The following is a 25,144-nucleotide window of genomic DNA, read 5'->3' on the forward strand; positions in this document are numbered from 1 at the left end:
TTGCAACACCTTCCCCTCTAAGACACTCAGACTGTGGCTGAGGGTTTGAGGATTCACACCCTTCAAAACCAATTTACGAAGGTCTCCCGTAAAGACTAGGCAAAAAGGAAACTAACAAGCAGATCGCCAAGACGATCCCTCCTTTTGCCTTGACTCGTCACCCACACTCCATTCAGGAAATGCCCAGAACGTACCCTCACCCACAACACACACTAGCCTAAGACAACCAGGCCTATTCCTTGGTAGCTCTTTTGTGACCTTAATGCTCCTGTCAATGTATGCCCTTTGGTTCACAAGTTCAGCTTCTGGAAGGTTTTCTTTCCCCACCATTTCCTCCTTTAGTCCAACCACCCCCCCACCAGGGGCCCTTGGTTACTGTCCCCTTATTGAAGACAACTTTTGTCAAGGGTTTGTTGTTTTAAGGATCATTCATATTTTTGCTCTCTCCTCCCATCCTCGTCCTCCATGTCAAGAAAATACAGATCGAAATGTCTCGGTAGTTGCTCACACTTTCCCTCAAAATAGGAAGAGGATTAAGTGTTCTGACTAACAGTGCCTTCCTTTTCAGGAGAAAATGAAATAAACAAAGTAATTTTATCAACCATGGTTTCAGCGAGCAGAGGTACACTGTCATTATAAAGGAGTCACTAATATATTGGTGACAAGCATCAAAATCTCTTTAGATTCCATAATGATAATGTGCTTGGTTTTAGTTCTTATTTATAGGACTAGCCCTGGCTTTGATTTATTTTGTCTTTGTACCACCCTATCCAGCCTTGGGAGGGTCCCTCTTTCAACTCCTGAAACAGAGAAAGCACCTTCCTGCCTTAGCCCCTCAGTTCCTGCTCCTTCTCATTGAAAACCAATTTCCCCTCAATCAGCTTTCCTCATATCTCTAGGTCTTGGGCTTAATTATGACCTTCTCAGGAAATTCAGTAAAATGTTCTCTGGCTACTCTCTTATAATATGATCTCCTCTTCTTAGTATTTTTAATTATAGCACTCTGATCTTTTTCTTTCAAAAGATCTATTACACTGGTATAGTTATTATGATATTTATTTGAAGGGTAGTAGAATAGGCCCCTTTAGGGAAGGACAAATACTTTTCTCCCTACGCTTTTAGATCCTTAGCTGGGACACACACACACACACACACACACACACACCCTGACAGTAATAAAAAGCCAGATTAATAGGAGAAAAAAATTTTTTAATCACCTACTTCCTGACCAGAGACCCACAAAGATATGAGACTCCAAAGGCAGCCAGGTGATTGAGACTTAAAAATACCACTGGAGCTAAGGAATCCGACAGGGCTCTGAGGCTTCAAGTGGGGGGAAGGCAATTCACAGGAAGGTGAGAAGAGGAAATGTATGGAGAGCCAAGTTTGCCTTCCCAAGCAGGTCAGGCTCCGTAATGAAAAAGCTGTCTCTGGTAATAGTTCTCTTCCTGGGACAGCCCCCCTTTTTAATGTAAATTTCCCTGACAGAAGGATAACGTCTACTCTGCTTTCACAGCTTCTCCTGTGTCTGCAGTTTCTCAAAATAATCCTCTTAAAATAATCCTTAGACCAAAGAGGCATGTCTTGGGGGTGGCGAAGGGTAGTATAATATACCATCCCATGTGTCTCTTTTGTCTGGGAAATTTACATTTATAAGGGAAATCTCCTTGTGTGCGGGTGTCTCCCTCTCTGTACTAGGAAGAGGATGACTCTAAATCACCAGAAGCTCTCAGTGGCGAAGGCTGGACTTAACGTCTACATAAGAACCATGCTCTTGTTTACTGTGCTTTGCTTGGTAACCTCCCACAAGTGCCACCAACCCTACCCTGCAACATCTTTTGTCTTTAGCTGGAGATGGTATTTAAGGTGATGGCTTGGGCCATCTTGCGGAGCTTCTCGGTTTTCCTAGGTTTCTCCCATGTACACAGGAGGTGTACGGGTTACTAAACTTGTATTTGCTTTTCTCTTATTAATTTGTCCTTTATTATGGGCGGTCTCAGCCAAGAACTCAGAAGGGTGGAAGGAAAATTATGTGTTCTCCCTGCACTTATACATGTAATTTTCTGTCCCACTCCTCCTGCATTGCTCTGCGATGTACAACTGAGCTGGCTTTCAATCACTGCTTGTGCATGGAATGTATAAGATAAAGAGCATCCCTAGGGAGTTTCCAGTCCCATTGTATCTTGATTCCTCTTACCCTGCTGATCACCACATTACTCCTCCTTTAAGGATCTTTCAGGTTTATCTCTTCCTCGCCTTGCCCATGACCAGAAGCCTTGGACTTCTTAACCATACTCCTTGGTTTCTCTTCCTGTTCTCTCATTCCTCTCTAGTCCATCTTCCCAAACTTTGGTTTTGACATTGTCTCCCACTGCTCTGACCTTGCCTTCCTTTGAGTTCACAACATTTTCACTCCTGCCCTTTTCACACGCAACCATTGCTCCTTTGGTGTGCATTTGCTTTATCTGCTCACGGGGCCTGTGTCAAGTGTTAGGGCCGGTGTCCTGAACTTCTTCTACAACCTCTAGGCTGAACCTGGTACCAGGCACAAAGAAGGCACTTAATGCTTATTTTATTGATAGAGAAAACCAAACAAGTTGATACCAAGGCTCTTTACCCTTAAATCACACCTACAGTCTCTCCAACCAGGCAAGCAGGTTTAGGTCAGAAAACTTCTTTGTTCCGTAGCAGCCAAGGGCAGGCCACAGCAATACAGCTCACTTTGGTATGAACATTATTTTGAGTTAAAAGCAATCCAAACCCAGTAGTTTCAAGAAAAGTTCCTTACCTCCCCCTCAACAGCCTGCTTTATCAGGAAGGGAGTTATTAACAGAGATTCCTCTGTACCTAGGGAATTCATCTGCATAGAAGGACAACCTCTGTAACCCTTTCACCTTCCTGCTAAAATGGTGTTTCTCCCCTTTGTGTCTTCAGGCCTCTACCCCTCTCTTTAGTTCAAATAAGCCTCATGTTGCCTCATTGTCTTTGGAATTTCCATGTCTGTGGGGATTCCCCTTACACATGCTATTAAATATGATGTTCTCTTGTTAATCGGTCTCATGCCAATTTGATTCTTAGTTTGACGGGAAGGACCTTGAACAGTAGAAGAAATTCTTACTCCCTAACAGTTGGCATAGTCTGCAGGATACTTTAACTCACCGGACATCTCTTGTCCCAACACCACCAGAGCTGAGAGAACCTTGGGACATCTGACATTCAGCCAGTGGAAGGTGAGATTTCTTACCATGTCAGCCCCCCAGAATATCCGCAGAGTCCTATGGGGTAAGAATGGTGAGAGTCCTTTTTCTCTCTTTCAAAATTTAGCTGGAGAAAATATTTGTGGACGGTATTTGTCTTTGGGCCTAGTGACTCTGGTTCAACTTGATAGAATACTCTGGTTACCGACCCATTTCCTCCCAGAGATGGTCTTTGTTTTCTTTTATCTGTATCATTTGATGCACACATGAGGTAAAGCCTATTACTAAGGGACACTTTGGAAGTCAAAGCCGCAAAACTGGTGGGCGCAGGCTGAGCACTTAAAAGCTATTAAAGCCTTCACTACCTTAAGAAGACTCCCATGATAAGGTAAGTTGATCACAGAATGGATAAGATGGACACTAGGTCACCTGCCAACCTCAAGAAAACCATGCACCAAAGTACACTGTAAAACAACCCAGTGCCCAACCCCATGGTACATCCTTCTTAGGTATTAGTGTGTCTCTAAGAGACCCGAGGCTTAGCCGAGACTGTTAATGTGTGAATATTTTTCCTTTCATCTTGTTCTATGTCCTAAGAGCTTGGCTTGGTGATCAAGGAGAACATTCTCTTTGGTCTCCACAATCCAAAGGGTGCACTCACCAAGGTACACCTTGGTGGTCAATTAAACACAACAAAAACCATAGAGAAGCTCCATGTACTCTTCACACACCAAACTCTTGAAGATTTCCCATTTGTGTGTGTGTGTGTGTGTGTTTCTTGCAATTTTATCATGCTCGTAGCTTTATGTGATCACCACCACAATCAAGACACAAAAACTTTATATCACAAGTCCCCCTAGTACTTGCTGTTCTTTTATAGCCACATCTGTCCCCTCTCCACCCCAACCATCCCTGCAACCTGGCGACTACTAATCTGTTCTCCATTTTTATAATTGTATTATTTCAAGAATGTTACATAAACAGAATTATGCAGTACATAAACTTCTAAGTTTAAAAAAAAAATAAATAAATAAACAGATCAAACTCGGACACACACACACACACACACACACTCACTCTCTCTATCCAGGCGTGTCAACTCTCTGGGGTGTCTGACATGAGGGGTTCCAGCCCACAGGAACCTTTGTCACCCCAATCCTTGTTGCCTGTTAGTGCTGGAAAGTCCCATTCTAGTATTATCTACCCGGTGTCACAGATTAGTGGGTATATGACTGGAGGCATCTCACAACTTTGCAGGAGACTGGAGACACCAGACACCATTTTCACTGCCTATGCAACGACACTCTTTGCTTTTTTTTTTTTCTTTCTTTAAAGTATTTATTTATTTATTTTAGAAAGAGAGAGTGAAGGAAGGAGCAGAGGGAGAGGAACAAGCAGATTCTATACTGAGTGCAGAGCCCAACGCAGGGCTCATTCTCACAACCCTGAGCTCACGACCTGAGCCAAAATCAGGAGTCCAACACATAACTGACTGAGCCACCCAGGTACCCCAGGTCTTTGTTTTCTCAGACTAATTTTGGGCTAAACTTCTTGATCACAGGGACACGTCACCTGTGCCCTCTTTGGATGCATCCTGCATACATCTTCGGTTAAGCCATTAAGGCTTATTGGTTTGAGTTGCTATTAATAGATCCTACTCATCAATGGCCAGACGATGGAACCTTTAAATTGGCTATATTTAAAAGAAAAAGTTTCGGGGCGCCTGGGTGGCTCAGGGGGTTAAAGCCTCTGCCTTTTGCTCAGGTCATGATCTCAGGGTCCTGGGATCAAGCCCCGCGTGGAGCTCTCTGCTTGGCAAGGGGTCTGCTTCCTCCTCTCTCTCTGCCTGCCTCTCTGCCTACTTGTGATCTCTGTCAGATGAATAAAATCTTAAAAAAAAAAAAAAAACGAAAGAAAAAGAAAAAAAGAAAAAGTTTCTTTATAAAGAGCTCTCACTTGTCTTATGAATATAATGGCCAGTCTTGGGGCCTCCCTCGGCAAGATAAAATCACAGAAATTAGACTTAAGAATTTCCTTTCCATGTAAGATTTTTTTTTCAAAGATTTTATTTATTTACTCAAAAGAGAGAGATCACAAGTAGGCAGAGCAGCGGACACAGAGAGAGGGGGAAGCAGGCTCCCCGCTGAGCAGAGAGCCCAATGTAGGGCTTGATCCCAGGACCCTGGGATCATGCCCTGAGCCGAAGGCAGAGGCTTAACCCACTGAGCCGCCCACCTGCCCCTCCATGCAACATTTATAGGGAACACTCCAGTCTAATCTCTAGGTTCAAAGTACACAGGTCTTCATGTAAATGCTGGAAGCCAGGAAATTAATTTAACAAAAGCACCTGAGACTGGCCATGAGGCTTGCATTGTTCCTGCCTTCCAAGGATGGATAACCAGGCTCTGCCAGCTTTGCAGGTGTATCTTAGACCCCCTACTACAAAAGAATTCATGTCTCCTAGGAAGCAGCAAGATGTTTTAAATTATAAAGCCCTTTTACCTCCTCTTTGAAAAGATCCTACTAAATTTAGAGATTAAAAAGAGTGACTATTCACAAACCCTTTTCACAAGAAACAGGACTAAAAATTTCTCCTGGGCCCTCTTGCAAATGATCCGCAAAAGGCCATTATTCAGGAATTAATAGAAGCCCATGCTGAATTAGGAACCCAGAAAGATGGCTTAAAATTCTTTGTTAAATGTTAAAATGTTGAAGGTTAAAATGTTAAAATGCTTTATACAGACTTTACAAAGATAAAAATCTTTTGATTCCGATTTTAGTTAAAAAAACCTCCCTAATATAAAGAAGCAAATTTGGTTAAAAAGACAGGTCAGTCCTTTGATATTCACACTAAAATCTAGTTCTTTGAGGAATTAAAAACAACTCTTTGTCTTACATAAATCTCTACAAACCCAGATATGCAAAAGCCATTAAAAGCCCACCATCGTTCCGGATTCCCAAACCTCACCTACTCCTCTCGAAATGTTTGTGGATATTATGGAAGATCACAATAGTAAAACAACTGTCATATACCTTAAAAGAAAGGTAAACTTTATTTTATATTTTTAAAAGGCTTTATTTATTTATTTAACAGAGAAAGGAGACCGGGAGAGCGCAAGCAGTCAGGGGGCAGGCAGAGGAAGAGGGAGAAGCAGGCTCTCCGCTGAGAAGGGAGCCCTATGTGGGGCTTGCTCACAGGGTCCCATCAGGACCTGAGCCAAGGCACATGCTCAAACAGCTGAGCCACCCAGAGCCACCCAGGGACCCCAGAAAGGTAAATTTTAAATCACAATTGCCCTGAAACTCTGAGGAAAAAACAAAAAATGTTTTGCATTCTTCCTGTTCCTTGAAATTATAAATCTTGTGTTTTTAAGATGTAAATACAGCCCACAATTGCCTGAGACTAAAGAAACAAAAGGGAAAAAGAGGTTTTTAGAAGATACAGACTTCTAGGATGGCTTTTGTGCCCAACTCCGGCGTCTCTCCTAATAGACAGATATGTACCAAATCTCGAATTTGAAGATGTGGATACTCTGCCTTTGTGATGTAAATTTCCTACTCCCACCTTCTTTAGGACCTAAGAGCCATTCTTTGAAATACAAAAATTAGGTGGAAGGATAGAGACCAGTTTTTCCCCAAAACAAAAAAGGTGGGGAAAGGTATTTGGAAATTGGGCCTTTAATGTCTCTTCCACAGATACTCCCAAGACAAAAGCTAGAAGACTGCATCTTGTCTGTGTATGAGCATCTATATATGTTATAAATGTTGGATATTTTCTCTACCTTTGGATGGTATTGCTAAAATTAACTTGTAAAAGAGCTCTATTTAGTGGGTTTGAAGACAAGTGCCTTTAAGAATTGAGCATTCCAAAAGTCTGAAAGATAGAAACCCAAATCTTTTTTCAAGTTGATGTGATCTGGAAAAATATTATTCAGTACTAAAACTAACTAACGGTTGTTGGTTTAATTGAAATAAAACTGTCTTTAGAGTTATGCACTAAATGTCAGACTTTTATCTGTGTTTAATGGAGGTCAAATGGATTCTTGCCTCTGTTACAAATTTGTCAAAAATATTAGAATAATGGCTAACTTTGTCTAATGCCTTATGAAGTTTTGTAGGTAATCTAAACATAATTGTTAAGAACAGGGAGATTAAATCGATATAAATAAGACTAAAAGGGTTATAAGTAAACTTTTAGGTGGCTTCCAAAATGTTTGGTAACCTGAAATTTTGGAATTTTCCTGAGTCCAATGATGAGTTGAATTTGTTGAATATTTGCATAATTTCCAAGTAAGATAAAATAATGAAATATTAAGTAATAAACAAAAGTCTGTTTACTCTTGTCTTCTTGCAGAGAAACTAAAAGCAAATATGGCTCTATTAGTAAACCTGCCATGTGATTTCTTTAAAAAATTGTACTATTAGAAAAAAAAAAGAAACTGTACAATGAAAAAATGCATGTTCCTAGAAATTATGAAATGTATTCATAAATTTACTAATCTGAAGAATACTGGTATAACAGAGGTTTATAGTTGCTTAGTACTTAGTTTTCACCAAAAGCTAAGGTTCCTAAGAGTTAAGAATTCTAATAAATGTAGTTAAGGCCACTGTAGTTAAGGCCACTAGAAATAATAATAATAATAACTCTGTATGCAAGAAAGTAAGATCTGTGTTTGGGGGGAAAAATATGAGGAATGGGAACACATTTTTGTTGAGGGAAAAGAAAGTATTTTTTCCTAAAGTGAAACGGATTATTTAAAGAAACAAAACTTAGGGCAAACTCTGAATGTAAACAAGAAAGTTACAGGAGGTTTATGATGAAAAAAAAAATCTTTAGAAGGAATTTTGTATGTGGTCAATACTAGCTAAGATTAGAATAAATTTAAGTAAGTAAATGGGTTTTAATGTAAAAATACATTAACGCAAACTTAAAATTCTTGTTCTCCCTTTGTTAAAAACCCATGATCTACTCTTAGTAAGACACTATAAATGTTTTTATCTTTAAAGTTATCTGCCTAGGGGTGTCTGGGTGGCTCAGTGGTTAAGCATCTGCCTTGGGCTCAGGTCATGATCCCAGGGTCCTGGGATGGAGCCCTGCATTGGGCTCCTTGCTTGGTGGGAAGGCTGTTTCTCCCTCTCCCGCTCCCCCTGCTTGTGTTCCCTCTCTCACTGTGTCTTTCTCTGTCAAATGAATAAAATTAAAAAAAAAAAAAAAGTTATCTGCCTAGAAAACAAGGATTCTGTGGTTTGCCAAAATAACTTCCTATGCTTTTCAGGTCTTTGATTTACTAAAAAATAAAAAATAAAAAACAAAACAAAAAAAACCCCTCTGAACCTTAATATTTAAAAAAAGCTAAATTTGATCAGAGCTATGGAATCTTCTGTATTTGCCTTTGACATCTTATTGTCGAGTTGGCTATATGGATAATTAAATACTATTTCATAATGATCAGAGATCCTATTTAATAAAATGTTCAAGCCTTTTGATATTTTTTGACATACTTCCCAAAATCAAATTCTAAAATCAAATCTTTTGACTACAATATAACTGAGATGTTTTCCAGGTAGCTCCTAGAATATACTTTTTTTTTTTTAAAGATTTTATTTATTTATTTGACAGACAGAGATCACAAGTAGGCAGAGAGGCAGAGAGAGAGGAGGAAGCAGGCTCCCTGCTGAGCAGAGAGCCCGATGTGATGTGATGTGATGTGATGTGATGTGATGCGATGTGGGGCTCCATCGCAGGACCCTGAGATCATGACCAGAGCCAAAGGCAGAGGCTTTAATCCACTGAGCCACCCAGGTGCCCCTCCTGGAACATTTCAAAGATTTTGTGAGAAATTAAACTAATTAGGCTTATTTGGTATATTAAATTAAATGAGAAGCATTGGCAAATAAGTGATATTAAACCCTGTTAGACTGTATTTGTGTAGATATGTAATTAAAGTGTTCTAAAAACTGCATAAAACCCCTAGAAATCTGATGTTCTGGTATGTTATTATCTTGAAGTGTTGCGGGTCAGAGAAATAATCACATTTCCCTGCAACCTGCATCATAATGAACTCTAATCAAATCTTTAACCATGGCCATTTTTTAAAAAAGATTTTATTTATTTACTGACAGAAAGAGAATGGAGCAACACACAAAGGGAAAGGGAGAGGCAGGCTCCCTGCTGAGCAGAGAGCCCTGCAGGACTCAATCCCAGGATCCTGGGATCGGGACAGGAGCTCAAAGCAGACGCTTAACCAACTGAGCCACCTAGGGGCCCCGTGACCGTGGCCATTCTTAACTATTGTCATTTATAGTCACTGTTTTACACTGACCCCAATTGCAATGTATTTCATCTTCAGTAAAACTCACAGAAAGAGTAAAACTCTTAAGGACAAGTTTCCGATAACCTTAATATCATAAAACTGTCTAGGTTTCTAAACTAGTGGAAAAACTGGATTCAAGCAAAACAAAAACATGGGACTGAATGAACTGAGGATGATGATTATAATTTTTGTGACTTTTGTTTAAAACATTTCCGACTTTTAAAAATGGTTTCTTTTTCAAAATTAAGGAAATCTTTTCTCTTAAGCTAAGTGACCTATAATAGTTTGACAAATTATACCATTATAAGCAGTTTTGAAACATTTATCTTTTCTCCCTATCTGAACCCACCAGAATTCAGAAACTCAGTAACAATTCTTATATTTTAATGGCAGTATATTTATTTTCATAAATTCAGTAAGAATCTGTTCTCCTTATAATAGGACACAATGGAAAGAACTGGTTTTGTAACCAAGGCCTTGAACAGAATGTCATATTTGAACTGATAAGAACAGATACTACACTTGATCTTAGCCAAAAGGCTGAGAAGCGATACAGAATGTCATATTTGAGGGGCTCCTGGGTGGCTCAGTGGGTTAAGCTTCTGCCTTCAGCTCAGGTCATGATCTCAGGGTCCTGGGATCGAGCCCCGGATCGGGCTCTCTGCTCAGCAGGGAGCCTGCTTCCCCTTCTCTCTCTCTGCCTGCCTCTCTGCCTATTTGTGATCTCTGTCAAATAAATAAATAAAATCTTAAAAAAAAAAAAGAATGTCATATTTGAGACCTGGATAGATACAGATATGACCAGACAGCATTAAGGAACTAAGAATGGCTTTACGGAATTAATAAAAAACCCCTGGAAGTATCAGCCTATTACCTTGATTAACCTCAGGATATCTGGAGAAACTCGAGAAGGAAAGAATTCACCCACATCTATAGGTATTGCTGACAAAGTCTGGCAGGTATCTGGTGCAAGTTTTGGCTTGGTTTCTGGCCTTGTGGCTGTTAAAAGTTCAATCTAGAAATTCAGGAAGAAGAAATATTCTTTTTTTTTTTTAAGATTTTATGTATTTATTTTACAGAGAGAGATCACAAGTAGACAGAGAGATAGGCAGAGAGAGAGAGAGGGAAGCAGGCTCCCTGCTGAGCAGAGAGCCCGATGCGGGACTCGATCCCAGGACCCTGAGATCATGACCTGAGCCGAAGGCAGTGGCCTAACCCACTGAGCCACCCAGGCACCCAAGAAGAAATATTCTTAAAATGTCTATACCACCCAAAGCAATCTTCACATTTAATGTCATCCCTATCAACATACCAACATTCTTCAGAGAACTAAAACAAATAATCCTAAAATGAGCATGGGATCACAAAAGACCCCAAAGAGCCAAAGCAATTTTGAAAAGGAAGAACGAAGCTGGAGGTATCACAATTCCAGATTGCAAGATATACTACAAAGCTGTGTAATCCAAACAGTATGGCACCGGCACAACATGACACACATAGATAATGGAACAGAAAGGAGAGCTCAGAAATAAACCCATGCTTATCTGGTCAATTAATCTTCAACAAAGCTGGAAAGAATATGCAATGGGGAAAAGATAGCCTCTTCAACAAATGGTGTTGGGAAACTGGTCAGCTACATGCAGAAGAATGAAACTGGACCACTTTCTCACACCACACCCCAAAATAAACTCAAAATGGACTAAAAGACCTAAGTGCGAGATCTGAAATCATAAAAAATCCTAGAAGAGAGCGCAGACTAATTCCTCTGACATCCACTTAAGTAGTATTTTTCTAGATGTGTCTCCTAAGGCAAGGGAAATAAAAGCAAAAATAAGCTATTGGGACTACACAAATAAAAATCTTCTGAACAGCAAAGGAAATGATCACAAAACTAAAAGGCAACCTACTTATGGAATGAGATAAGATATTTTGCAAATGACACGTATGATAAAGGCTTAGTATCCAAAATATATAAAGAACTTATACAACTGAATACCTAAACCTCCCCAAATCCAACTAAAAATTAGGCAGAAGACATGAACAGACATTTCTCCAAAGAAGACATCCAGATGGCCAACAGACACATGAAAAGATGCTTCACATCACTCATCAGCAGGGAAATGCAAATCAAAACTACGATGAGATTTCACCTCACACCTGTCAAATGGCTAAAATCAACAACATAAGAAACAACAGGTGTTGGCGAGGATATGGAGAAAGAGGAACCCTATGCAGTGTTGGTGGGAGTACACACTGGTGCAGCCACTGTGGAAGACAGTATGCAGGTTCCTCAAAAGATCAAAAATAGAGGAGCCCCTGAGTGGCTCAAGAGGGTAACCTCCGTTTTCCAAACATCTCCTCTCACCTTCCTGATAACAGTCTTCCTTCCCTTTGTATCCGCAGACCCCCACCGTTCTCTACAGCTCAATATAAGCCTCATGTTGCCTCACTGTCCTCAGAATATCCATTTCCATGTGGATTCCCCTTACATATGCTATTAAGTTTTATTTTCTCCTGTTAATCTGTCTCGGGCCATTTTGATTCTTACTCCAGCCAGAAAGACCTTGCAGGATAGAGGAAATTCTTCCTTCCCAGTAGTTCACGTGATCACATCTATCCATTTCGTTCTCATTTCTCAAAATCCTACAGGCCCTCAAGATCACTTCTATCCCCTTCCCAGACAACCCTACACTACAGTAAGCACCCCTTCATTCATCCCTCTATTCTCTCTACCTCTACTACCTAATAAGGTAAACACTCACCCTCTGTGACTATTTAAATTGAGCTCTGGTATAAATGTAAAACACCTAGAGACCTGAAGACTAAGCACAAAACAAAGAATGTAAAATATTTTACTTATAATTCTTATATTCATCTCATGTTAAAGTAAGAATATTGTGGTGATGCTAGGTTAAATATTCTTCCTCCCCAACAAACAGATTGGTAAAAATAATTTTGCCTATTTACTATATTTTACCTACGTATTTGCTATATTAGAATTAATTTCCTCATTTTGAGATGCAATTCACATATTGTTTGTTCTTTTTTAACTGTGGTTATTGGAAAACACAGACTTGCCTATATGGCTCATATTGGTGGCTCACGTTATTTATCCACTGGACATAGTTGTTCTATACCCTCACTGGCTTTTTCTCCCGTGCCTTGCCCTGTTCCTGTCCTTTCTCTCGAGCTGTGTGATTTCAGCATCGAACTAAAGACCACCCTAGTAGGCATAAGGCCCAGCAGTGACAGGCCCCTCCCATATGACATTGTTAAGGATGATCACAGAGCGACCAAATGTCTTCTCAGAGCACGAGGGCTGTAAGAGGTACTTTGATGCTGAGCCCAGGTAACCGCAGCGCGCACGTGCGCGCGCACACACACACACACACACACACACACAGTTATCAGCATAGGAGACTAGAGCCCACAGTTCCCGGGTTTTTTGTTAGCTCCTTGTTGCTGCTGAAGCTATTAATACAATTCTAGGGGCCTCTTTATCAGCCTACAGTTTCTCAAGGTTATTTGAATGCTAATGAGAGACGTGGTCTGATACATCCTGAATCTATATTACTTTGGGATTACCAGAGTTCTTGGGAAGATACTGCAAAACAGACTATTTAATACTAATGTTCTCGAGGATTTTGGTCCTTCAAAATTAATTGGAGAAAAAACAGAACAACTTTCTAACACATTTCAGTTATAATACACACCAGTCCTGTCAAATACAACTTTCTCTGATGATGGAAATTTTCAATATGGTGAGTGCTAGCAACATGTAGCCATACCATTTTAATAAATTTATATTTACATGAAAATAAACACATAGGACTAGTGGCTAGATTTTATACAGTGCCATTCTATTCCACATTGTGCTTAAAAAAAAAATTCTCTTCCATCTAAAAGCGGAGATCATGAACAATAAGAATCAATGAAATAATAACAAATAGCAAATATGTACCTTTTCAATTCTAGATGATATTCTTAATTCAATTAAGAATTAACATTCTTAAATTTTGTCATGGTCTAAGATCTCACGTTTAATTTTTTTTTAAAGATTTTATTTATTTATTAGAGAGAGGGCATGCATGAGCAAGGAGAAGGGGCAAAGGGAGAGAAAGAAGCAGACTCCCCACTAAGCAGGGAGCCCAACATGAAGCCCAATCTCAGGTCCCTGAGATCGTGACCCGGGCTGAAGTTAGACACCCTACCGACTGAGCCACCCAGACACCCTTCCTGTTTAATTTTTTAAGACTTTATTTATCCATTAATTTATTTAAGGTACATTGGTTTCCCAAATGGGAAACCATGTCCCCACACATGCAGCATTCCCCATTATCAACAGCCCCAACCAGAGGAAGACAGTTGTTATAGTTCATGAACCTACACTGACACATAACACCCAAAGTCCAGAGTTTACATCGTGGTTCACTCTTGATGTTATATATTCTATAGGTTTGGACAAATGTATACTGATCTGTACCCATCTGTACCCATCATAATACACAGTGTATTTTCATTACTCTAAAAATCGGGGGCTCCACCTATTCATCCCTCCCTGTACTCGAACACATGGCCACCACTGATCTTTTCCCTGTCTCCATCTGCCTTTTCCAGAATGTCATATAGTTGGGTACACAGGCTTTTCAGATTGGTTTCTTTCACGTACTAATACGCATTTAAGATTCCTACATTTCTTTTCATGGCTTTCTAGCTCATTTCTTTTCAGTGAGGTACAAAATTCCATTGTTTCTCTATGCCATAGTTAAGGTATCCATTCATCTACTGAAGGACATCTTGGCTGCTTCCATGTTTTGGCAATTATGAATAAAGCTGCTATAAGTAGCCACGTGCAGATTCTCGTGAAGACTTAAGTTTTCGACAATGCTGGGTAAATACCAAGGAATATGACTGCTGGGTTGTATGGCAAGGATACATTTTGTTCTGGAGGAAAACTGCCAAGTTATCTTCCAAAGTGGCAGTACCATTTTGCATTTTTACCAGTAATAAGCAAGAGTTCCTGGTGCTCCACATCCTCATAACCACTTGGTGTTGCCCGTGTTCTGGAATTTGGTCACTGTAACAGGTATGTGGTGATATCTTAATGTTGTTTTAATTTGCATTTCCCTGATCACAGAACACATAGTAGCGCATCATTTTATACTCTTACTTGCCATCTATAGATCTTCTTTGCTCAGGTGTCTGCTAAGTATGGACCCTGATCCATTTCTTTTTTTAAATTAGATTTTCTTATTGTTGACTCTTTGCCTTTGTTTCCTGATCTACTCTAACCCTAAATTGTTTATGTGACAATTAAAATAAATTTCCGTAGAAGATGTGTTAAGCGAATTTGATTTTATTTTCATCTTGGGTAACAGGTGCAGGCTTTTATCTTTATTTTGTCATTTTACAAATCAAGTTAAGACTGTCAACACCGTCTCCTACCGCAGATAACAGCAAACAGCCACCTGAGTGGACAGACAATGCTTCCCCGGGAGGCGGGGAGCGGAGACTGAGGGGAGGCACAGAGCACAGACAGGCTCTAGGGAGATGCCGCTTTCGGAATCGGCCATATCTTCCCACTTCCTCTACTCCTCATCCTCCTTAACCCCATCTGAACAATGTCCAAGCATCTGAGGGAGGCACTGAGCCTGTGACGATGATAAAGACCGTGACGGCGATAAGCCTAGCGCCAGAAGGACCTGCCAGCACCGTCCTCGCCGAGTGGCAGGCACGAGCGAAGGACTTTCTAGGTTATCTTTTCTAACCCTCAAAGGTCCTGGTTGTTCTGGGTCACGACTACACAATGGGCCTTCTGCTGGGGTAGTAAGTTGCCAGACGCCATGCGATGCGTACTGTCTTTACTGTGTACTGTCTTGACAACCGATCAGCAGGAGGTCTGGGATTTAGCAACAGGAAATGCTCAGTAGCTCAGGACAGCAGAGACCATAAATTCTCCCCAGCGAAAAGAGGGAGGGAGGTGCGACATGCCAAAAGCGAAATCAAATCACGACTGTCACCTGTTTTCCTTAGTAACTTAAAAACAAGAACATCTGATGTGAAAAATTAATCACAAAAAGAGCCATCTCCCCAAGCCACCACTTTTTGTTTTAGTCAGCACTAGAACAAGCAAACTACCCTAAAGACATTCGTATGTTGGATTTTAGCCCTTTAACTTTCAACTCTCTGTTAAAGAAAAAAAAAGTAAAACTTCAGTAACTACATGAACATGACTAATTTCTTCCATTTTAAGCCTCAGACCACAAAATGCCAGTGTTGAAAACAAGCCAGTCCTGGTAGGATGTGGGTCTGTTGGTAGGAAGCCACACCCAGCAACCAGAAATTTACTATGCTCCGACAAGTTCATTTGAATGAGAACATTGTCATTGTTGGAGGAAAAAAAGTAAATCTATAATAAAAATGTATTTGTGGAGCAGTTTCAACTCCTTGGATTTAGCTCAATTAGCACTACTAATGTGAAAGCATTCCTTTCTTACCTTCTTCCTTTTTTATTATGTGCATATAAAATCAGAAGAGAGCAAATCCAAAGAGAAAAAGTGGAGAAACTTAGACCCGGAAGGAAGGCAACATGAAAACTCTTGTCAATTCTTTACAATAATGGAAAATATGAAAAATTCCTCTTTAACAATGTACTTAGCCATTTTATCTCTTCACAAATTCAGATTCATCTCTCCACAAAAAAAAAAACAACAACAAAAAAACCACATTATTCTCTTCTATCATCTCACTGATTTCTTTTTTTAAAAAGATATTTATTTATTTATTTGTCAGAAAGAGCACAAGCAGGGGGAGAAGCAGGCTCCCTGCTGAGCAAGGAACCCCATGTAGGATTCGATCTCAGCACCCTGGGATCATGACCTGAGCCAAAGGCAGACACTTAACCAACTGAGCCACTCAGTTGTCCTTTTCCCACTGATTCTTAAGCAGGGGCAGTTTTGTGCCCCCAGAGCCCATTTGGTAATGTCTACTGAGATTTGTGGTTGTTACAACTGGGTGGGGATACAATGGTCATCTAGTGGGTACCTGACAGGGATGCTGTTAATCACCCTACAGTGCGCACTACACCAGCAACAACAAAGAATGACACCCCCACCCCCACTCCATGTCAGCAGTGGCTCGCTGGACAATTGCTGCACTGTAGGGACGGGGCAGGGAACTGGTACTTCAGGAGGGGAACGAGATGCAAAAGCGTTCAGGAAAGGCCATCGGCTGCCTCGTTCCATATGCTGCGTCTACAGCAGCGCCCACACTGCTAAGCTGGTCGAAGAGAATGAACCCTACAATTTGTGACTTGAGAAAGAACACTCCAGAGTGTGAAGCTACTGACCTGCTTACAAACATTAACATGCAACTTCCAGAATGTTAAGACTCGCAGAAATAACTGGCCGTCTGTGGATCAACGTCAACAAGAACAGTACAGAATGGGTTTCAGAGTATTTGAAACTGGGACACCTCTCTTATCCTATCTCTGCATGGCATCATTTTTACTTTTGTGAAGTTTGGTTTGTTTTTGTTTTTGTTTTTTTTCACTTGACAGAGAGATAGAGAGAGCACAAGTAGGCAGAGTGGCAGGCAGAGGGAGAGGTAGAACCAGGCTCCCTGCTGAGCAAGAAGCCCAATACAGGGGCACCTGGGTGGTTCAGTTGGTTAAGTGACTGCCTTTGGCTCAGGTCATGATCCTGGAGTCCTGGGATCGAGTCCCGCATCAGGCTCCCAGCTCCATGGGGAGTCTGCTTCTCCCTCTGACCTTCTCCCCTCTAATGCACTCTCTCAAAATGGATAAATAAAATCTTAAAAAAAGAAAAGAAAAAGAAAAAAGAAGCCCCAATACAGGGCTCGAACCCAGGACCCTGGGATCATGACCTGAGCAGAAGGCAGACACTTAACTGACAGAGAGACCTAGGTGGCCCTGCATGACATCATTTTAACATGTTAAAATTAGTCAAGAAAAGGTCTTTCCAAACCTTATTATGGAAATCATTTCGCAACATATATGCATATCAAATCAGCACATTGCACACCTTCGACCTACATGACGTCAGGTGGCAAGTCTATGTCAACAAACCCGGGGAAAAAGAATTTTCCACGTTTATTTTAGAAGAGAAACAGAAACCGGTAGTTATTCTCACGGTTCTGAAGGCACACAGCCCCACTCTGCAATGCCACTGGCACCACACAGGTAAACACAGGACACACGTGACTGTCATATCGCACCAAGTCTCTCGCGCACACTATTTTTAAACACGTATTTATCTGAGAGAGAGACCACGGGCCAGCAGGGCCGGCAGAGGCGGGGAGGGAGGAAGGGCAGAGGGAGAGAGACTCTCAAGCAGACTCCAAGCTGAGTGTGGAGCTGACGCGGGGCTCGATCTCACGACCCCGAGACCACGACCTGAGCCGACACCGAGAGTCGGCCACTTCAGCGACTGCGCCCCCCCAGATGCCCCCACCTCTTGCTCTCCATAAGGCGGCAGTGTACTCACGGGCTCGGTTCCGGCTTTTGTATGTGCAGGTGTAGAGGCTGCAGGGCCTCGCTGGCACGAACCTGGGGGTCTGGAATCTTCTCCACAGTGACTTGCATGGAGAGGCTTGAAGAACGACCCTCAGGCTACTCATCACCACCATGTTTAGCCTGGAATCCGGACCGGGCCCCGGATGACTTGCAGGAACCGGATAACCTAGAAGCAGGAGGACAGAGGAGGCGAAGCTGTGAGCCACGGAGACTGACCGTCGGGTGGAAAGCTCCAAGCGGGACAACCGCACGCAGACGATCCGTCCACAGGGCAGGGCTGGGGCTGGGGCTGGGGGGGGCGGAGGGGGAATGACTCAATACTTGATCCACTCCTCTTCCTCAAATTCATTCGTCACCTCATTGGCAGGATTTGGAAGACTGACTCAGGAGCCCTGCCTTTCTTTAAGGCTGGCAAATATTAGAGGCCCAGAGAAACCATCTTCTCTTTATCCACAAGAATGAGAAGACTGTTTATAGTAGTTTCTTAAAATTAAAAGAACATGTACTTCCTGAAATCCAAATTCGATATCCAGCAGGTTATTTACACGTAAGAAGAAACTGAAGATTAACGCTCCTGGGTTAAAAAAAAAAAAAAAAAAATCAATCTGTATCTGGATGGCTTTAAAAAAACACAAGGATCCATCCTGTCAAAATAGTCCTGACTGGTTTTGAAATCTAAGCTTCAATGCTCTGCGACTCTCTGCAGTTTCAGGTCTAACACTGTACCCCTTGGTCATGGGGGAAATGGAGGTTAATCCTGAACTAATCTGCAAGTAGGTCCAACATGAATATTCATTTATGACTGCCCTGATGACCTCTCTACCCCTCTCGTGTTCCAGGTGAAGGTCTCAGGAAACAATGCTTTCCAGAGTGTTCAGAAATTACAATATTAACTTTCACTGACTCTTTCCTGCCACCCCCGCCCAGTAATGCTACATCCACTTTTCCTGAAAATTCCTATCCCGGTACCAAGTGAGCGAACAAGGTCAGAAACAAAACAACTTTCTTTTCCTGACTATACCTTCACTCCAGTGTCGATTTCAAAGTGTTTGGAGTCATCACTTGAGATGCCTCCTGGCAGCCGACAGGGACACCATCTGGGCACCTGTGAGGGAGGTCCGGCCTCCTGGCCGAGTACCCTGGCGCTGACCTCGCGGCCTCAGTCCACCCCTTGCTCCTGCCTGCACACCAGCCCCACGGCCTTTGGTTCTTCCCACTCCCCAAGCGCCCCCTGGTCTCAGGGCTTGTGCAGATGCTCCTCCTTCCCTGGACCCCTCCTCCTCCTCCCCCTGTGCCTGGTGAATGCCTCCCCTCCCCTTGGGTCTTCCTCTCCAGCATCCCTTCCTAGAAGCCTCCCCTGCCCCTGCGCTCACCACTAACCGGGAGAGCCCAGCGCCCTCTTCACCCAGCTCAGGGCGCCTCCTGCAGCCCCACACCTGATCCAGAAGGTACTTGATGACGCCCCCTCCCCAGCCACCCAGCCCCGCGGCGCTTGGACCCTGTCTGTCTCTGTCACAGCTGCATCTCTCAGGGACATGCTGCCTGGCCCGTGACGGCGGCTCGGTGACCTGGGCACACTTCCCTGGTGACGGAGATGAGGATCCCGATTTCCAGAACTCCAGACTGGGAAGCGATTGCCAGCCCGTTCCTGCTCCATATGAAAGGCTCTTCCTAGATGCCTCCCCCACCTAGCTGTGGGGTCCTTCACACTTCTGAAACACTTTTCAGTGCCTGCCATTGCAGACGAGGGCCTCATACCCCTCCCTGTAAGATCTGGAGGCCCCTAAACCTCCACCCTATCTGAAGGAGGACCAAACCCAAAGACAAATCTAAGCTAGCATCACAGGGATGGGAATTCTGCCAGTAAACGTTTGCATTTCCTTTTTTTTTTTTTTTTTTTAAGATTTTCTTTATTTATTTGACAGAGAGAGATCACAAGTAAACAGAGAGGCAGACAGAAAGGAGGAAGCAGGCTCCCTGCAGAGACCCTGGGATCATGACCACAGAACATGACCAAGGGAGGCTTTAACCCACTGAGCCACCCAGGTGCCCCAAATGTTTGCATTTCAACGTTTATTGTCATTTCCTTTGTTCCAAGAACCATGTTGGGTGCTGCCATGCAAAACGGAACAAGACATGAACTCTACCTTGCAGGTAGGCCATTAGTTTCTCCCCCTTGAAGTCTCTGGAAATGCACATCATATGGCAAGGGAAACCATCCAGGACTCCTCAGAGTCTGCCTTCGGCCTATCAGAGGCCACTCAACTGTCTGACAGTGGTGGCCGGGGGAGGAGAGGGGCCCAAAGTCACAAAAAGAGAAATTATGATCCTTAGCAATGCTAAGCAGAGGCAAATGTTCTCAGGTCACCCTTCCCTCTCTCCATGTACTTCACTGTTTGTCATGGGCTGTGAACGAGCTCTTCTTCTCTGTATTGGTGCCCTTGACCCGGCTAGATCTGAGCTACGGATGAGAAGGCTACATCTAAGGGAAAGGAGAGAACAAAAAATCACACCTGAGCTTTGTCCACTGAAAGCAGGAAGTAGCTTCTTCCTACTACTGCCCTGGAAGGAACAAATGAGGGCTCCAGGCAGAACCCTTTATAACCAGCAACACGGGACAAGGACTGCCAAGCGAACTGTGGCAAGAAGCCAGCCTTGAGGCCTGGTGCCACGCACTCTGTTGTATGCATCACTTTGCCAGTGAACACACAACCCAGGGAGCAAAAATGCACAGTCACCACATTAAAGCGACTGTCGAAAGTTCCAGATCCCATGGAGGCTCCAGACCGTCCGGCCTAGCTCCTGACCTGGGGTCCCTAGACCAAGGGTGCCTAAATTATGCCTGCATTGCCAAGAGACACCACAAATTCTCGAACCAAGTTAAAAATCACTTTAGTTTTATGTGTGTTCTTATGTATATACATTTTGTTTTGTTTTGAAGATTTTACTTATTTGTCAGAGAGAGAGAGAGTGAGAGCACAAGCAGGGGGAGCGGTAGGCAGAGGGAGAAGCAGGCTCCCCACTGAGCAAGGAGCCAGATGCGGGACTCAATCCCAGGACTCCAAGATCATGACCTGAGTGGAAGGTAGACGCTTAACCAACTGAGTCACCCAGGTGTCCCTATGAATATATACAATTTGGGGCATATGTCAATATGCACATTATTTAAGATATCCAAAAGTCTGACTCAGGATTTCAAATATAGATTGCTAATAAACTTTCAAGATATTATCTTTTTTTTTTTTTAAGATTTTATTTATTCATTTGAGAGAGAGAGAGAGAGCACACAAACGGTGGAGAGGGAGAAGCAGACTCCTGGCTGAGTTGGGAGCCTGACATGGAGCTCGATCCCAGGACCTGGAGATCACCACCCAGGCTGAAGGCAGATGCCCAACCATCTGAGCCACCCAGGTGCCCCTGAAGATATTATCTCGACAGACCTTGAGCCAAATAAAATTCCCTCATTTTCAAATACCTTCATTAACTGAATTAACTGAGCAGGCTTAAGGAATAATAGACCATTGGCTACCTCATTTCAGAATCTATTTCCTTTCTTCCCTTAATTTTTTATTTTGGCAAACTTCAAATTTGAACAAACAGTGGAAATAAATATAATAAAACCACTTACACTTTATTTCAATAATTACTTTTTGGTGACCAAGCATGTTTTATTTATACCCTCCCTCCTACTTCCCCTCTCTGTGAGACTTTGAAGCAAAGGGCAGACATCTAAGAAACTTATCCATGGGGGCACCTGAGTGGCTCAGTGGGTTAAGCCTCTGCCTTCAGCTCAGGTCATGGTCTCAGGGTCCTGGGATCGAGCCCCGCATCTGGGCTCTCTGCTCAGCAGGGAGCCTGCTTCCCCCTCTCTCTGCCTGCCTCTCTGCCTACTTGTGATCTCTCTCTGTCAAATAAATAGAAAAAGAAAGAAAGAAAGAAAGAAAGAAACTTATCCATGATTACTTCCCAGAAGAATATATCTCCAAATTAACTTAGAGTTTCTTCTCCATAAAAATTATCTGTAGGAAACAGCCTCTGGTGATAGTTTATGGACAGAATATGAAAACTATTAATTTTCCAAAATTAAAAACATAGCAAAAGGCCCAGTAACCTGATACATTCTCAGAGCTCCCCTACTCCTTCATGTAAACATTTCACTTCTCTCTTGATCTCTCCACCCTAATCCTGGATGAGAGCTCACAGCAAGAACTTTATGCTTCTTTCTAACTTGTAAGACTATGTGCAGCATGAAACTGTATAATAATTATAATTGCAGATCAGCAGAGTTAAAGGATTATACGAACTGAAATATTTAAGAGTGAAGCTTAATGTACACCCTTCATCTTACACAAGAAAGAATCCAGAAGCAGAGGAGCATGAGAAACACCTGTGCAGTAACACTGTACAAGACGTTGACACTTTCTGTGACTGCAGATGGTCTAAGGGCTGAGAAAGCTCCCAGAAAGAGCTGGTAAGTGTTGTATAAACGAAAGTTATTATTATTCAAATTGAGTTTGCTAAAACTTTCCCATGCTTTAAATGCAAACACTGAGAAAACAGAAAGCTGTTTGGGACAATTTTTAATTTCATGTTTTTCGTTTTCTTTCTGAGATAATACAATCAAACAATTTCAACTGCAGAGGGTCCTCTTTGATAAAATCAATTTGATAATAAAATGAAATTTTAAAAAACTGCTAAGAGGTATGGGGAAACCTTGCTTCAATTCTGTGCTTCTTTCCATTGACTTCCATCCCTGAATTGAAGCAATAATGAATGATTATCTCATGCAAAGCACTGGGCTGGAGGAAGATGAAAAAATCACGTTTTCTCCCTATCCCCACAAGCTTGCCATCTATTAAAAAACTATGAAACAAGTAACCTTTCTGGTTTTTTTAGTTACCTCTTTCTAATATGGCAAAATGCACATAATATTTATCATTTTAACCTTTTCAAACGTACAATTTGTTGGCATGAAATGCATTCACGGTGTTGTGTAACCATCACCAGTATCTATACCCCAAACTTTTTCATCATCCCCAACATAAACTCTATACACATTCAACGAAAACCTCCCCATCCCCCCTCCCACCAGCCCCCAGCAACCACGGTTCTAATTTCTGCCTCTGTATTTGCCTATTCTGGATACTTCATGTAAGTGGACTCATACAATATTTTCCCTCTGAGTCTGGCTTATTGCACTTAGCATAATTAAACAAATACTTCTTAATCAAAGCCAGATATGATGACAGCTCTGACTTAATTCAACGAGAACACAGAGGGCTGAGGCTCTAAGTTTCAGGAGGGGGGGCAGCATCTGAACCATGTGTCACTAAGAGAGAGACAATTTTAATAGGAGGAAGAAAGGCAGAGAGACATGGGGCGCCTGGGTGGCTCAGTGGGTTAAAGCCTCTGCTTTCTGCTCAGGTCATGATCCCAGGGTCTTGGGATCAAGCCCCGCATCCAGTTCTCTGCTCTATGGGGAGCCTGCTTCTCCCTCCCTCTCTCTCTGCCTGCCTCTCTGCCTACTTGTGATCTCTGTCTGCCAAATAAATAAAATCTTAAAAAAAAAAAAAGAAAGAAAGAAAGGTAGACAGATGGGGGGTAATGTCAGGGATTATGAGGACATTTGGGGAGGTGGGGGTGTTTAGTAGGAGTCAAGGCTAGAGAGGACAAGGCTAGGGTTGAAAGGCAGAACCTTGGGTTTATTCAATAATCCCAGTGTGAGAGGGAGGTTGACAGAGATGTAGGAAAGGACTTCTTTCTTGCTTACAATCTAGATGGAAAAAGAGACTTAATAATTCCCAGTAGGACAATGACAAGTACAACATACACCCAAAAGATGGGACATGCTGGTTTGTCCTTCAAAGGGAAAGCTGTAGTAAGCCACAGCCGAAGGCGTGCCTAATTGCCAAAGGAGTTGTACAGTCGAGCGGGCATGCACTTGGCCCTGCATAAGGGGCTCTGCGGGGATTTGAGGCGCGTTAGCATGCTGCCAGAGAAGTCTGGGGGACTGATCCTTGGCCAAGCTCCATGGAGAGCCAGGGCTGTGGTCCTGCCTTGGGGGACCGTGCTGCATTCCAGTCACGCTGGCTGTGCACAATGCTGAGGTCAGCGGCTGATGACACCTGGCCCAGAGAAACTGTCTCCTGCCCACTGCCAGACTGACACTCTAGGGCCAGGTGGCCTGACATCACCTCCCCTCTCCTTCCTCTTCCTTCACAAAACTCACCCAATGGTGGGACTACATGTCATGGTGTGGAAATCTGGACCTCTGTCTGTCACCTAAGAATGCTGCTGACCTTACTGCAGCGGACAAAGACTCTGAAGATAACTTCTTATGGGTTGAGACAAAAAAAATCCTGCTTTGTAACAAAGCCAAGTATATCTGAGCTTCTCATCATCCCAAGTCTGTTATGAATATTTGTCAAGGCACCAGCCGCCAGATGCCCGGGGGATGCAATGGAAGGTTGGACCGGATAGGGATTTGAGATTAACTTGAATACCGATTTCCAAGAGACCGGAAGACCTTCAGGTATTATTCCATAAACACAGGACGGTTTCTGATGACCCCATGAGCACAGCACAGGTGGGAACGCAGTGCGCAGAGTAGAGCTGGGAAGGTCAGTGACAAGGACGTTCCTTCAACCATCCTTCATTCAGTCCATCATTCTTTTATCCTTTCCTTCATCAGGACAGCAACCAAACATCTATTAAATGCCAGACATTGTTCTAGGATCATTGGGGAGGATAAAACCAAGTCCCTACCCTCGTGGAACTTACATTCTACTGGGGAAGACAGACAATAAACAGCAGTGTAATATGTAAGTCAGTTGTACTGACAATCACATTATAATATACTCAGTGAAAAATAGAGCAGAATAAGGTAAATTTGGAGTGCTACCAGGAAAGAGGCGTTGCGTTTAAAATCAGTTGCTCAAAGGAGGCCTTACGGAGAAGGTGAGATTTGAGCAAAAGACTGAAGGAAATGAATGAATTAGTAATAGGGCTGTCAGGAGGAAGGGTACTCTAGGAAGAGGGAATTGCCTGTGCAAAGACCCTGAGGTGGAAGCGTGTCTGGCACACATGAGGGGAAAGTAAGG

General features: G+C 42.6%; 1 protein-coding gene and 1 pseudogene across 1 annotated transcript in view; both read right to left on the reverse strand.

Annotated features, from left to right (window-relative positions):
* LOC122896836 (carbonic anhydrase 5B, mitochondrial) overlaps positions 1-25,144 on the reverse strand; it is a 56,140-nt gene that overhangs the window by 26,607 nt on the left and 4,389 nt on the right. The window contains exon 2 of the mRNA XM_044234922.1: positions 18,016-18,210. Within this exon, the coding sequence (XP_044090857.1) occupies positions 18,016-18,157 (142 nt within the window). The 5' untranslated portion in view covers positions 18,158-18,210. The remainder of the gene's footprint in view (positions 1-18,015; positions 18,211-25,144) is intronic.
* On the reverse strand, positions 9,904-10,063 carry LOC122897707 (annotated as a pseudogene).

The sequence above is a fragment of the Neovison vison genome, chromosome X (genome assembly GCF_020171115.1).
Source record: "Neovison vison isolate M4711 chromosome X, ASM_NN_V1, whole genome shotgun sequence".
In the NCBI taxonomy this organism is placed as follows: Eukaryota; Metazoa; Chordata; class Mammalia; order Carnivora; family Mustelidae; genus Neogale; species Neogale vison.